This window comes from Phascolarctos cinereus, unplaced genomic scaffold (genome assembly GCF_003287225.1).
Source record: "Phascolarctos cinereus isolate Bilbo 61053 unplaced genomic scaffold, phaCin_HiC Scaffold_1;HRSCAF=81, whole genome shotgun sequence".
Taxonomy (NCBI): Eukaryota; Metazoa; Chordata; class Mammalia; order Diprotodontia; family Phascolarctidae; genus Phascolarctos; species Phascolarctos cinereus.
In genome coordinates this window covers 186,802,021-186,818,429 of record NW_027555514.1, presented here as the reverse complement: position 1 = coordinate 186,818,429, position 16,409 = coordinate 186,802,021, and the positions used below count along the sequence as shown (strand labels likewise).

Genomic DNA, 16,409 nt, shown 5'->3' with positions numbered 1-16,409 from the left:
CTTCATTTCTCTGGACCTCAGTTCTCTAATCTGTAAAGGGGCAAAATAATACTTAAGAGGCAAGGATTTGGACCAAATGTTTTCTTGAGGTTCTTTCTGATTCTAGGATCTATGATTCTATGCTTCCTAGTCTATGCCTCATTCTATCATGGAAGTCTTATGTTCTCCATCCCCTGGTCGCCAGGAGTGTTACAGCTGCTTTTCCGTATCATAATACATGAAATTATCTTCTCATTCTACACTGGCAAAGTTCTTGCCATCCACCCTTTGTACCACTGGACCTGCAGAGACCCTGCCCTGTGGGGAAGGGAGACCTTAACCCATTCATCTTTGCCACTCCCACTCTAGGGTCTATGATGCTCTAACTGATGAGTAAATGAGTATAAAATCCCACAGCTGAATGGACCATTTTCTTGCCATGTAACCAAAGAAGTACTCCCCATCCTCCCTTTCCCCCTCTTGCTCTTCTAGTAGTTAGCACAGTGCCTGGCAAATAAAAGGCACTTAATAAATGCTGACTGACTGAGGAAATGTAATCAAACCAATACTGCATAGATACTAGGGGGAGTCTTCCCCAATTAGAATGTAAGCTCCTTGAGGGCAGGGACTATATCTTTTGTATTTGAATCTCTTTGTACTTAGGTCAGTGCTTGGCTTACAATAAGTGCTTAATCAGTGCTTTTCATTCTTTCCGGGAGGGAATTAGGAAAGAATTGGAATTTAGCCAAGGTAGCCTTTACTTTCCTACTGGTGATCTGGTATTTTATACATATATATTTTCAATCCTTGTCCTAGGCCTATTAAAAGAGAAAGTATGATACAGTGGAATGAACTATAAATTTTGGAATCAGAGCACCTAAGTTCACACAATAGGTCTGCCACTTCTTAGCTATGTGACCTTGGGCAAGTCACAGAATCACAGAATCTTCCAGTTGGAAGGTTTTCAGTGTCTAGTCTGAATTGTACCTGGACAGAGGTACTCTCTACAATCTGCCTGATAAGTTGTCCCATCTTTGCTTGAAGACTTCCAAGAAGAGGAAACAAACCACCTTCCAAAGCTGCCGGTTCAATTTAATTGTTAGCAAGTTTTCTTGACTTTTAGGCTAAACTTAGCTCCCTACAACTCAGTCACTTCCCCCAGTTCTGCCCTCTGTGACCAAACTGACCACGTTTAACTGATGTTCACATCTCAGCCTTCTGATTTCTTGAAGATGCCTGTATTGTACTTCCTGCTCTCAACCCACCAAGTCTTCTTTTCTCTTGACAAAACATCCCCAGTTCCCTCAAGTCATACTCATAGGGTAGGATTTCAAGGCCCTTCACTCTCCTGTTTATCATCTTCTGAACCTTCTCCAGCTTATCAATGCTATTGCTCAAATGTGGCACTCAGAAATGAATATAAAGCACAAGATATGGTTTGGCCAAAGGAGAGTACAGTAGGTTTTATTATAGATGGAGCTAGGTGGCATAGTGGATAGAGTTCTAGGCCTAGAGTCAGGGAGAGTCCATTTCCTGAATTCAACTCCAACCTCAGATACTTACTAGCTGTGTGACTTTGGGCAAGTCACTTAATCCAGTTTGCTTCAGTTTCCTCATCTGTAAAATGAGCTGGAGAAGGAAATGGCAAACCACTCCAATGTCTTTGCCAAGAATAATACAAATAAGGTCACAAAGAATTGGACACAACTGAAATGACTGAACAATAATAACAAGGCCAAACAACTGGTATTAGGACCCAAATTTCAGTTCTGGGTTTTCTCTACTACATGATTTTCTCTTTTCAAAGATTAGGAAACAAGACTGAAGAAAGCACTTTGCGTTAAGGTCACTCTGCTGGAACTTAAACATAGACCTTCTGGCTCACTGCCCATTATGTTCCTCACTATATTACGACTACTCTCTAGGAAGAAAATTTTTCTTTCAGGTCCAGAGCTTATTAAAGGGCTAATGTAGCCTCCATTGCTATATTCTTCAAGAAATTTACCTAGTAAAACTGTAGGGCCTCCTCCACCTCCAACCTATAAATATATTCAATTAAACCAATATTTACTAAAAATCAACTATGTGCAAAGCACTATGCTAGTTGTTTATTCACTTATTCAACAAACATTTGCTAATCTCCTACTCTGCACTAGATGAGGGACAGGTACCAAGCTGCAAAGACAAAAATGAAACAGTTCCTGACTCAAGGAGCTTACATTCTGCTTACATTCTATTGGGTGAACAACTTTATCCAGAGAAGTAAAAATAAAATACATCCATAATTTGTGTAGGGTAGTGCACTAGCCACTGAGGGGATCAGAGTAGGTCTTGGAGGGAGGTTATGGTGGTCCATGAGGAAGACAGCAGTGATTTGGAGAACCCAGTAGAGAAAGAATGGACTGTTGTATGCAGAATACCATGCTAGGCACCGGGAGAGGACCAGAATTTAGATCAGATCCAGTCATTCTGTTCTGATAGAGCCAACATTTTATTTTTTTTTAAGGTCACTGTGCTCTTTTATTTTTTTTGCATATGCAGATTTTCACCCGGTTCTTAGTCACTTTATGCCAGACTGAGTTTCCTCACTACTCTGTTTTCCATTTACTTAAGTGTACTACTCTCTGCCTAATTTGTTATATATCATCAATCCATCATTCATATACTACTTAATATTATATTCAGAAACTATATCACCAATCACACCTCAAAAGGCAGAAGGGCATAGCAAATTTTGGAGAACTGGAAAGGGGCCTTTCTTACTAAGTAAGGTCAGAAAAGTATAAACTTTATTTGGTATGTTTTAGGGATTGTTTTTTACAGTAATTCAATACAAGGATAAGAAATGAATGAATTTTATCTGACATATCTAGGCTGAAAAGTATGATGCCTTGAATGTAGAGTAGAGATGATAATGTGATACATTTTTCTCTAGGTAACTTACAGAAGTGCACTTAATGTTAGCAAGCCATGTACTCACCTTGGCAATGTCATACATAACAGAGATTTTAAATTCCCAGTCCATGAAGGTGCCATCAGGGTAGGAGATTGTATCATTTAAAACGTCCTAAGCGAGATGAAAAAGGAGAAGGGTTATTGGTGGCAAAGAAAAATGTTACTCTTAATTTATTTAAAAAAAAAAACCTCCATATGAAGGTGCCTTGAATAGCAAAGATTAGAATGGGACAATATACCCTAGAGTTTTCTAGAGGAGTTTAAAAAAATTGTCAAAGTATATTTGATCACTAGGAAGACCTACAAGGTAGCCATAACAATATGGCTTCTAGATGTTTCTTTGTCTTTTTATTTCTGTGAAAAGGTTGAGTACAAGCCACTCATATATGAGAGAGTTGGCATTTCATAAGCAGGTGGCTCCACGTTGAGTTTCTTGCGCCGTACTTAAACTAAGGTTCCCAAATAGTAAAAACAACAACAAAAACTTTATAAAATTCATCAGTTAAATGATACAAAATTATTCCTAAAAATATCAACAAAGAAAGCATCCCCCCATTGTCCTTGCATAAAAAAAAATATATGATTCTACTACTTAAACCATGGAAGAATAAAGTTTAAAAAAAAAAAGACAACTATAAACCATTATCGCTAATGAATGTGGTAAGTCTCTTATGCCCTTCCCATGTAGGGCTGATATATAGTCCTTGGTTGTTTTTTTTTTTTCCTGCTTCTAGGAGAAAGAATATTGGAGCATATTGTGAGCTTGGAAATATTGGAAGTCCAGTGATAGGAGTCCAAGTCAGCATTTACCATGAGCCGAGTCATCAGCATAGCCTTCAGGAGTGGGAGCCAAACCTAGCAGTAGCTAAGAAGCCCACTTAGCCAACAGTAATGACAAATTTGAAAGTGAGGGTGAATCCTCAGGGTAATTGCTTTCAATTTTGGCCTACTCTCCTCAGAGACCTAGGTGATACAGAGGAGAGCATGCCCTCAAGTGTTGGAGGTAGGAAATGCTTTGTAACTTTTGTTCTTTGATATGTCTTCTCAGTAAATATCTGGGTTTATAAAAGCTAATTGATCACTGGCAGTTAATAGTGGGGGTAACAGCAGAATGGTGGCTCAATAGCATTCAGAGACAGCCACAGGGCAGCTAGGTGGCACAGTGGATAGAGCCCCGGTCCTGAAGTCAGGAGGAACTGAGTTCAAATCTGAACTCAGACCAAACACTTGACACTTACTAGCTGTGTGACTCTGGGGAAGTCATTTAACCCCAACTGCCTAAAAAATAAAAAAATTAAAAATTAAAAAAAAAAAAAGACAACCACCCACTGGCCCTCATAGGTACACCTAGAACCCTGAGAGGGTGATGTAGCCATAGTCTTTTGGGGATATGGATTGTCAGTGTAAGAGTTGGAATAGGGATCCCCAGAGCTTATAAAGGTTCCAATGTGGTTCCAATCACTCACTATAGATGAAAGATGGAAAACCATACGAATTTCCCCTCTCCATTCTTTGCAACCCTCATCTGGTTATTTGTGTTTCTTGTTCAAGTAACCCAGAGAGACTGATTGTTTAAAATCTGCTGCATGACCAGCTGAATGGTAGATCAAGGCTTCAGTCTCCAAAATCCATAAGACAGCTATTTAGAAGGTCCCCTCTACCAGCTTTCTCTAGACTCCATCAATAGACAGGCTTTTTCCCTCTTTCAGAACCATAGTAAAGTACTGAAGCTGAATAAAGAAGGGATCTGGAAAGACTGGTTCCTTACCCGAAGGGATCCCCTCTCACAGTATTCAATCACTCCAAAGATCATGGTGTCAATCTTCACCGTACCATAGAATTTGGTCAGGTTGTAATAGTCAACCTGGAGTAACTAGGAGAACACATTTTTATACTTAGTAAAACATCCAGAGAGTCCCAACAGAGAATTCCAGTAATTAATGTGTTGGCATAAAAACATTTTATTCCTTTGAGGTCCCTTATAATTAAGTCTTTTAACAAAGGAATTCTACTCAACGCAATGACCAACCACAATTCTCATGGATTCTTTCATTATGAAATATGCTTTCCATCTCCAGATAGAGAGGTGATGAACTCGGAGTACAGATTGATACTTTTTAAAAATATGGAAGCAGCTAGGTGGTACACTGGATAGAGATCCAGCCTTGGAGCTAAGAGGACCTGTGTTCAAATCTGGCCTCAGACACTTGATACTTACTAGCTGTGTGATCCTGGCCAAGTCACTTAACCCTGATTGCCTTACCAAAAAGCAAAAAAAAAAAAAAAAAAAGAAACCCAAAAAACAAAAGCCGAGGAAGGAATTTGTTTTATTTGACTCCACATTTTTGCAATAGGTTTTTTGTTTTTCTTGCTTTCTCAATGGGTATGAAGGGTGGTGAGAAGTTGGCAAGGAGAGAATGTGAATTTGAAACTAAAATAAAACTGAATTTTTTAAAACCCCTTAATAAAATGAAATACTTCTCATCCCAAATTCCTCTGTTTATATTAAACATGATAATGAGGTCAAATATTATTAAATATATGAATAACTGTTCAGAGGATTCAAAGCTAGAAGGAACCTCAGAGATCTCAGAGTTAACCCTTTCCTCTTTGCAGATAAGATAATATTATAAAATTATATATATATATATATATATATATATATATATATATATATATATATATATATATGTAAATTCTTATAGTTGGACTCCAAAAATCAATGGCACAGATAAGGAAGCAGGAGAGACACAACCAGATATTAGTTTATTTTTTAAAGGTCTAGAGGTTTTAGTGAAAGCAAACACATTATTAATCAATAGAATGATATAGTGCCCTAGAAAGTCAGTGCAACCCTAGCCTATGTTAATAGAATCATAATATCCAGAACAAGGGTCCTGATTTTCTTTGTATACTCTTACCCTGCTGTGACCACATCTGTAGTGTGTTAAGTTCTGAGGACCATATTTTATTTTTTAAATAAGATTTTATTATTTATTCTCAATTTTGCATAAAAGCAATTAACATTTTTTAAATTTTGAGCTCCAAATTTTCTCCCTCCTTCCCTCCCCTCCTCTCTACCTGAGATGGTAAGCAACTTGATATAGGTTATACATATATGATCATGCAAAACATATTTCCATATTAGTCATGTTGTGAAAGAAAACATAGACCCCCCAAAAAAACCACACTAAAAAATATAATAAAGTGAAAAATAGCATGCTTTGATCTACACTCTGACTCCGCCAGTTCTTTCTCTGGAGGCAAGCAGCATTTTTCATCATGAGTCCTTTGGAATTGTCTTGGATCATTGTATTACTGAGAATAGCTAAATCATTCACAGTTGATCATCATACAATATTACTGTTATTGTGTACAATGTTCTATTGGTTCTCCTTATTTCACTTTGCATCAGTTCTGAAATCATCCAGCTCATCATTTCTCATAGCACAATAGTATTTCGTTATAATCATGTTCCACAACTTGTTCATCCATTTCCCAATTTAAAGACATCCCCTCAATTTCCAATTCTTTTTCACCACAAAAAGAGCTACTATAAATATTTTTGTATATATGGGTCCTTTTCCTTTTTCTTTGACCTCTTTGGGGTATAGATCTAGAAGTGGTATTGCTGGTTTATAGGCCTTGGGCAAAGTTCCAAATTGTTCTCCAGAATGGTTGGATCAGTTCACAACTCCACCATTAGTGTCCCAATTTTCTCACATCCACTCCAACATTAATCATTTTTCTTTTCTGTCATATTAGCCAATTGATAGGTGTGGGGTGGTACCTCAGAGTTGTTTTAATTTTCATTTCTCTAATCAATAGTAATTGAGAGCTTTTTTTCATATGACTATAGATAGCTCTAATTTCTTCATCTGAAAACTGCCTGTTCATATCCTTTGACCATTTAACAATTGGGTAATGACTTGTATTCTTGTAAATTTCACTCAGTTCTCTGTATTTGAGAAATGAGGCTTTTATCAGAGAAACTTGTTGTAAAAAATTTTTTTTCCCAGCTTTCTGTTTTCCTTCTAATCTTGGCTACAAGGAATATATATTTTAAAGTTTTCAAGCTGAGGCTAGCATATACTCAGAGAAGGGTGACAGGGATGATAAAATTAGTGAAAATTAGTTGAAGGAAATGGGAATGCTTGGCCTATAGAAGAGAAGACTAATAGGGGAGAAATATGATACAGCTTCAAATGTTTAAAGGATTGGCCTATGGAAGAAGAATTAGATTTGTTTTGCTTGGTTCCATAGAACAGAACTAGAAGCAATGAGAGAAAGTCACAAGGAGATAGATTTGTGGTTGCTATGAGGGAAAGAATTCTTTTCATTAGAGATATCTAAAAGTGGAAGAGGTTGCCTGAGTAGGTTGCGAGCTCTCCATCTCTGGAGACCGCTAATCTGAAGCTTGTTGGAGGTTCTTTTAATCCAGGGTTTAAGGTTTTGGTATGGGCCAGGACTATATAACCTCTGAAGTCCATTCCTACTCTGAGATTCTATGGTTCTAAAACACAGGTAGCAAGGAGCTGGGCTGGGTTTCCAATCCAGTTCTTCTGAGCTCGTTGGTTTTTGCCTATTACACTATTCTGCACTCTCAAATCTCACACATAACTTCTGGATCAGATTAGCCCCCAATCTGGTAGTCTGAGATCCAGTAGAATACTTTGAATGCTGAACTGGTTCACAAATTAAACAGTTTGTTTCAGCCATACACACATGCTCTACCCCTTACATTACCTATTCCCCTCTATGCCAGCCAGGAATATCTACAAGGAATTCCCAGCGAGAAGAAGAGTATGGTTGACAGTGCCCCTGATCTCCTCTTCCCACCTTTGACCACTCCCCTCAGTGACCTTAAGACTTTAGAGAAATAAATGGGTGCTCTTAACAAAAATGATGGGAAAGCCCAGAATGTGGTTTTCAGAAGGGGATAATCACATACCTTATTCAGGTCTATCTTCTGCCTCTCAGTAAAATTGCCGTCATTGTGTTTGAGATCTTTAAGGATCACGACCTGCCAAGAATGGATCAGTTGTAATTGGGAGGTGTGCCTTGTGGCATAACTTGGGCTTTGACAAAGACTGGTCCCACCTTGGACCATAATACTCCTAACTCAACAAGATTTTAGTGTCTGTGTCTACAGTGGAGCTTATCTAAGTGCTCAGTACTCTCTGGAACTCTATCCTCCCTCTCATCCCCCACAAGCAGGTGCACGCTCACACGCTCACACACACACTGTCTTGGAAAGATGCCCAGGTGATTGTAGCTCTGTAACTCATGTAACAGAGTTCTTACCTTTTCCATTCTCATCCACCCCTGGGAAGAACCCACTGAAGCATTTTCAGGAACCTCCAGCACTATGCTATTGGCTCTAAAGGTTCAGCACTGGGCTTTAGCTAAGGTATGAAAGAAGCCCCAATAGCCGGAATCATAATGATCCCTTCTTATCCATCATTTAAACACAGACATGTTCCTTAATAAAAGGTCAGAGAAAAGAAAGAAGGATGAGGTCCAACTACCTTTTTGTCATATTTTCCTTGACGTAACCTTGTAATGGTATCACGTCTCTTGTCTTCATCAATCTGGTACAAAGGAAAAGGTTATTCATTCCAGAGGCATAATATCATGTCCAGATGCTACAAGCTTGTCTAGCATTAAATGGATTATGGGGATTCCTTTCTTATATAGGTGAGACTAGATAACTACTGAGGTCCTTTCCATTAGACTGTGAGCTCTTAAGTGTAGTAACTGGGTTTGTTGCTGTTGGTGGTGGTGGCGGTGTTCATGTTTTCCTATTTTTGTATCACCAGTGTTTAGCAAAATGCCTGGCACATAGTAGGAAGGAAGGGAAACACGCATTTATTAAGTGCCTACTATGTGCCAGGCACGGTGCTAAATGCTTTACAAATATTACCTTCTTTGTTCCTCACAACAACCCTGGACAATGGCTATCATTATTATTATTATTATTATTATTATTATTATTATTATTACTTATTATTATTATTATTAAATTCCCATTTTACAATTGAAGAAACTGAGGCAGAGAGAAGCTAGGTGACTTGCCCAAGGTCACACATCTAGTGAGTGCCTAAGGCCACATCTGAACTCATGTGTTCCAGGTCCAGCACTCTATCAGCTGCACCACATAGCTGCTTCCAGTAGGCACTCCATAAATACTTGTTGGCTTATCGACTTAACTTCCAAGCTGGAGAGTATGTTTTTTTCTGTGACTACGGAAGCTGTATAACTTTGCCTATAATGCTACACCTAGCATTTGTTTCAGAATAGCCAGCAAGATGGCTGAACTCTGAGATAGTCCCACCTTCCCTGGGCCATGGCTGAGAACTTTCTGCTTTCCCACCTCTTTAGTCACCACCCCCATTTCAACCGGATGTACTTACTCCTCTCTGTCTGTATAGGCTTGAACAGATTATGCAGCATTAAGCAAATAACATAAGATCCTAAATTATTGGGTCAATTCCAGTCCTAAGCAGCAGATAAAGAGTAAGATTTTGGGGCAGCTAGGTGGGGCAGTGGACAGAGCACTGGCCCTGGATTCAGGAGGACCTGAGTTCAAATCCGGCCTCAGACACATAACACTTACTAGCTGTGTGACCCTGAGCAAGTCACTTAACCCCATTGCTTAACCAAAAAAAAGAGTAAGATTTTAATTAGGCTTCACAATTTCTATGTTTTTTTCTGTCTTCCTGTGATCTGTTCTCAAATTCTTCCCTTAGGTTATTGCTCTTGGGGCCTCTCCATTCACCAAAAGTTATTAATATTTATATAGTATCATCTGTAAACTATACAGCATGTCAGATATTATAGAAGGGATTTTAGCAGTGGAGAGGAGATTGAAGTAGGTGACTCTAAGGTCTTTTCTAAAATAATATGATTTTCAACCTTGAGTCCAGACAGACCCTTTTGTCTAAACTGGGTGGAGACAGACCCTTTTATCTCAATTGCCCAAGGGTGGGTTAGGGGTATAAAGATAGTCTCTCTCTGTCCAAGGGTGATGTGATGTCACACTCAGCCCCTCATTGTAATATTCATTCTCTCATTAATTATTACCAATCAGTGTTGATTCCCAGCCTGGTGAACACCTACTCATGGAAGGGTATATAAACTGTGAGCCCACCACCATGATTGTCTTTGGTCTAAGAGATATAGCCAGATGATCACCCTTTTATTAAAATGCTGACATTATTAATAAAATGATTAAATTACCCAGAAAAAATAAAATAATATGATTCTATCATTTCCTCCATATCTCTCTGTTATTGCATAGATGCTATGTCTGGTTTTCCTTCCCCCCCCCCCCAGTCTCTTAGCCTGGGTTTCTTGTCTTGGGTGACCTTACTAGTCTTGACCCTTTGCATGCTTGGACAGATGGTAATGGTCTTTTTCTCCCTGTCCCAGATGATTCCTTTGAATTTTGCCTCTGGACCACCTAAGACACCTGCCAGTTCCCCTTCTTTCCAAGTAAAATTCTAGATTCTGGACCTCCAATTCCTATTGCCACCCAAGTCCCTGTGGGATATGAATGCCTATATGTTCTTTACTATTGCTTCCCTATTCTATCCTATAAAATTATCTACCCAGGGTCTTATTCCTCTCTCATACTAAATGAGATGACTTGTGTAAGGTACTTTGAAGGCCTTGAATTGCTATATAAATGCTAGCTATTATTATTCCCATAAATAACAAGGTGACCCAGTGGATAAAGTGCTATATCTGGAGTAGAAAAGGACCGAGTTCAAATCCAGCTTCAGATAATTGCTAGTTATATGACCTTGGACAAGTCACTCAGCTGCTGTCTGCCTCAGTTTCCTCATCTGTAAAATGGGGATAACAATATCACCTACCTCCCAGGGTTGTTTCAAACACCAGATGAGATAATATTTGTAAAGTATTTGGAAGACTTTAAAGCACTACATAAATGCTATTATTATTGTTCATTCCAAGGTAATGGGATAATCTGATAAATGAATGAACATTAATTGTTATTATGGCTTAATGAGTTACCCTTTTTTAGGATCAGGCACATTTTAATAATAATACTAATTATGAAAATGATAACTAATTATGAAAATGTAACATATGTTAACTAATTTTAAAAAGAGAACTTCTTTATACAAGACCACAGGACACAGAGCAACACAACATTTATTAAGGACCAACTATATATAGTGCACTGTGCTAGAAGCTGGAAGAGATACAAAGTTGAGATAAGAAATTAGGCCTGCCCTCAAGGAGCTTATAGTCTAGTAATTACTTAGCCCAAAGGAATGAACTATTGGAATTTTTTTTTTTTTGCTTTTAGGCAATTGGGGTTAAGTGACTTGCTCAGGGTCACACAGCTAGTAAATGTCAAGTATTTGGTCTGAGGCCGGATTTGAACTCAGGTCCTCCTGACTTCAGGGCTGGTGCTCTATTCACTGAGCCTGCTAGCTGCCCCTGAACTATTGGGATTTCAAATAGCATGGCAGGTGGTTGAAGAGATCTTTAGGGGGCAGAAGTAGAGTCGACTTTGTGCACAGGTATGGTAGAGATGGCCGACAATGGAGGTGTCAAACACACAACCTGAAGGCAGAATGAGACCCATAATACTTCTTAGTGAGGTAGGAAACACATTAAAATGTGATTGTGAAATATTTAACAAAATAAATTAAAATACAAAAAAAACATTGTTAATATCTGGTTTTCTAAGTTAATATGCCCCCACAGGCTGCTTATTTATGGTTTACTGGCCCCCTTTTATTTGAGTTTGACACCACTGACCTACAAGTTATGATTTAAGTGGCTTTGTAAGATTTCCACCCACACCCCACTCCTACTCCCAAATTTCTCTTATTTTTGTTGCTGAGTCATGTCTGAGTCTTCATGACCCTCTTTGGGGTTTTCTTAGCAAAGATACTGGAGTGGTTTGCCATTTCCTTCTCCAGCTCGTATTACAGGTGAGGAAATGGAGGCAAACCAGGTTAAGTGACTTACCCAGGGTCACACAGCTTCTAAATGTCTGAGGCCAGATTTGAACTTAGGAAGAGGAGTCTTCCTGACTCCAGGCATGGCTCCCTATCCACCTAATTGCCCCTAAAATTTATCGTATATCCTACTTAAACTATTCTATTTGGGCACTTCTACTGTCAGATATTCACTTTGGTTCCTGCTATAAAAATGCCAACACCTTTGGGAAAATTAAGGGGGCAGGCTCATTCATTTACACCTCAGTGTGAATTAGTTTAATCAGCTCATTTTCCTCTTAATACCTAGTTGAGATAGCCAGTTTTGAGGGTGATCAGGGAAGAGAAGACACCATTTTGGAACAAGAGACACTGCTGAGAGGAAGCCACACTTTGGTGGAGCTGGAAGTGGGTGACTCTGAGCAGCTGGAGGGCAATGTGAGGAGAATGAAGTCTGACAACACTGATCACAGAGTAGTGACATCTTTTGTCTATCAGAGAGTATTGATCAGGCTACAGTGGTCATTGCTGAACAGGTTAGGTCCTTCTGGAATAGGTAGTTTTTGAGGGGCTTAGGGTTTGTTTGATTGGTTTTTGTTTTGGGGTTTGTTTTTTTTTTAGGCAATTGGGGTTAAGTGACTTGCCCAGGGTCACACAGCTAGTAAGTGTCAGATTTGAACTCAGATCCTCCTGACTTCAGGGCCAGTGCTCTATCCACTGCACCACCTAGCTGTCCCTGTTTGATTGTTTTTTTAAGAGAAACAAATGCCCTAGTGTGGCAGCAATGTCCTGTACTGGTTTTCTGTAAAGAATAACCCGAGGATATGATAAACACAGGTTCCTGAGAGCCAGTTTTTCAGGGTGAAATAGGCAAATGCTACCAATAAGTGCTTGATTTATTGTTTTATCAATTGTCACTCTAGTCTTAAGAAAGTGATGGAGAAAATGTTAATAACAGATTAAAGTGTGTCCTACATCATTTTTTCTGACAGTTGGCTGTTAAACATTTACCAGCACATCCCTGAATGAAATTCTCGCCTCAGAATCTACAGAAAGTTACTATTAAAATGCAAATGTGAAACATAACATACTAAGCCATGAGCATCTACTAACACAGCACCAGCACCAATGAGTTTATCAAATTAATTAGTTTCCATCCAGAAAAGCAGAGAGCAGGGCCTTGAGGGATTGAGGGCAATTATCAAAAAAATTCTGTTGGCAAAAGTTAGGGAGAGGAAAGGTAATGCATTTGTCTAGCACGGGACATGGTCTTAGGAGATTATACACAGAAACATTTAACCCATTCTTGATTTTCTTAAAAAGAAAGGGGGTTGGAAAGGGTTTTGGCCTTACCTTCAGGCTCACATGGCTGGTCTCATTAGTCCGCAGAAGTACGATCTGTTCTGTTGGAATATGGGACCACTTCTTCTGACGAAGTTCATTATTCTTTCTATTTGCCCTTTACATAAATAGAACTGGTCAATTGGTGGCTATCAGCAACCATGTCATACAGCTTCATGGTAATCAAAGAAATTTGTAACACATTGGCTCTCCCAGATAATGGTTTACCTCTAACAGTAAAGCTTTCTATTGAACCTTAATGCCCCCTTGTTAGCCCTGGATGTGAGCCCCCTTTGCTCCTTTTAATAGTCATAGACCTGTAGAATGGTAATGGACCATGGATGTCATCTTATTCAACCTAATGCCCATTTTACAGATGAGGAAACTGAAGCCTAGAAAGGACAAATGTTTGTTTTTATTTGGTTTGTTTGTTTTTCCCATACTCACATGGTGAGCTACAGAAAGAGATGGGACTAAAATGTAGATCTCCTAACTCTCAGCTACAGTGCCCTTTTCACTTTACCACACTGAAAAGTAAAAGAGAAACGTCAAGAGATGAGAGCCTCAAAGATAAATTTTAATTTGAAAATTGTCCAGCAACAGAGGAACCAGTTTGTGTAGATATCAACTTGTATAAAAACAGCTTTGGCCTTACAACTATTTCATACACCTGAACTAGACTGCCTCTGAGATTCCTTGTTAATCATTCATCTGTCATGCAGAAAACTTGAGCTCTTTCAGCACAAGTGCCGAAATCCCTTAACATTCTATGAGAGAGCCTAACTTGGTAGAAAGAGCACTGGACTTGTGATCAGAAAACCTGGGCCCAAATCAGAGCTCTGCCAGTAAACAGCATGAACTTAGACAAGTTACAAACTCATGGGGCATTAGCTTCCCTCTTTTATAAAATGAAGGGACTGGGCTAGATAATCTCTAAGGCCCCCTCCAGCTCTGACATTCTGAGAATCTATGAAATGGCACACAGTTGGATCTTTAGCCAGGTGTTTGGGGTCCCAGTGAATGCATATTTGCTCACCCCAGTCATGACTAAGGACATTCCAGCTTCTAACCCCAGCAGTGCCAAATGACTTTCATGTTGGGAAAGAGGGCCCCACAAATAGTTAGCTTCTTTTCTTACACAGAACAGAGCTTCTTAAACTTTTTCCACTTGTGACTCCTTTTTCATGTTTAGGCAGTATTAGTTGGCTTTGTGGTAGTTGTGTGGCCTGAGGGCATGTGTAGTGCAAAGTGCGCATGCTATGTGTTCAGAACCAAAGCTGCAGTGAAATTTCACATTGCAACAGTGGCAAGCACTGCCAGAAACACCTTAGATTCACTAAGCATTTGATTTTTAATTAATTTTTGGTCATTGTGCTTTCAGAAATCTTTTACTGTTGTCAAATTTTTCTCAACCCCCTGTTGTGGGTCATGACCTCATGAATTGTCATAGAACACTTCAATGGAAATCTACGGGAGTAAACCTCCCCTGTGAGAGCTCTTTTGTTCATCTATAATCTTCATCTCTGATACTTAGGGCAGTAGGCAAATTCTATTATCTCTCTACAATTATCTACTTCTTTGAGATTTACCTTTACTTTAGATAGTTTCCCTTATTTGGGATACCACTTTATGAAAAAAATATTTACAACCTTATTCTAGACTAATTTCCTTCCCCAAGGTTCTCAATTTGGGAAGTTACAGGAGGCCACTGATTCTCCTTCTTGAGCCACCCATATACAAAAGACCCTCCCAAATATTGAATTTCTCTGTGTCCAGTGGTAGAATAGCTAAGCACAACATTCTCCATCATGCTGGGGAGAAGGTTTTGTCCACTTCCCTGTATAAACCTCTAAATAACAAACTAGAGGAGTGGGGTCCTTAGGTTAGACACTATTGATTGGCTGATCAAAGAATGTATAATACACACAAAGTAACCTACATCTGGGCAGCTAGGTGGTGAAGTGGATAGAGTGCCAGGACTGAAATCATGAAGACTCATTTTCCTGAGTTCAAATCTGGCTTCAGACACTTACTAGCTGTGTGACCCTGGGTAAGTCACTTAATCCTGTTTGCCTCCATTTCCTCATCTGTAAAATGAGCTGGAGAAGGAAATGGCAAACTACTCCAGTATCTTTGCCAAGAAAACCCCAAATAGGGTCACAAAGAATTGAATACGACTGAAACAACTGAACAACAAACTAGTCTAGGCAGAATTGCAGAAAGGGAATGTGATAGGAGCAATATCCTAATCCTTCTCCCCATATAAATAAGGTCAGTTTTTATTGGTTGGTTGGGGAAAATAAAGGCTCAGCCTGTGTCATCACTTCCTGGTTTCTGAGTATGAAGCAGCCATGAGGAGCACCAGAGGCTCTCTTTAATCACTATGGACACCTCAGTCTACGGAGCCTCTTCCAGTTAAATCAACCTGAGCCATCTTCAGTGCCTCTCCTCCTGCTATAGCTAAGTAAATTACCTTTTGTTAACTGTTGAATTATCTATGAATGTCTTCTCTTCATTCAGTATTAAACCTAAACTGCCAAAGGACTGGCCTCAGTTAGGTCCATACCAGAACAGAGGTGTTCTTGTTTATTAAATATTCTGGTTAAAAGAAAATTATGCATAGACAACATATGGACAACCAATCTTAAAATCATTTCTCTATTAAATCAGAATTAATTTTAAAATTATACACACATATGTGTGTGTGTATATATATATAATGTGTGTGTATGTATGTATGTATGTATGTATGTATGTATGTATACACATGTCCCAGTGTGCATACAGGTCCCTGCCCAAGCACCACTTAATGGTTATTTTGGGGCCGTCCTTGCTCAGAGTGAATGTAAATAGGAATTGTTTCTCTTTTGGTGAGCAACCCTGAAGGTCTTCCCCTCCCTGTTTGATTTCTTTTCTTTCCTTTTTTTTTTTAATTAAAAGGGCCATCCCTTAACTCACTCCTTAAAGAGGCTCATTCACTGAATGGGCGTTGCCTCACTTAAAGTGAGAACTTGAGAAGACATTAGCTTAAAAAGTCCAAGGTCTCCCATTGCATTCAGGGCCATCTCCAGTCATTCTGATCTGTATCTCTCCACTGGACCCAGATGGCTCTGGAGGAGAAAGAGAGGCTGGCAACCTTGCACAGCCCTCCCCTACTAA

General features: G+C 39.2%; 1 protein-coding gene across 1 annotated transcript in view; it reads right to left on the bottom strand.

Moving 5' to 3' along the window:
- The window catches only part of GUCY2C (guanylate cyclase 2C), a 104,049-nt gene that overhangs the window by 33,765 nt on the left and 53,875 nt on the right, over positions 1 to 16,409 (bottom strand). The window contains exons 12-16 of the mRNA XM_020994327.1: positions 13,263 to 13,368; positions 8,463 to 8,525; positions 7,886 to 7,957; positions 4,703 to 4,807; positions 2,960 to 3,046 (exon numbers count right to left, since the gene is read on the bottom strand). Of these exons, the coding sequence (XP_020849986.1) occupies positions 2,960 to 3,046; positions 4,703 to 4,807; positions 7,886 to 7,957; positions 8,463 to 8,525; positions 13,263 to 13,368 (433 nt within the window). The remainder of the gene's footprint in view (positions 1 to 2,959; positions 3,047 to 4,702; positions 4,808 to 7,885; positions 7,958 to 8,462; positions 8,526 to 13,262; positions 13,369 to 16,409) is intronic.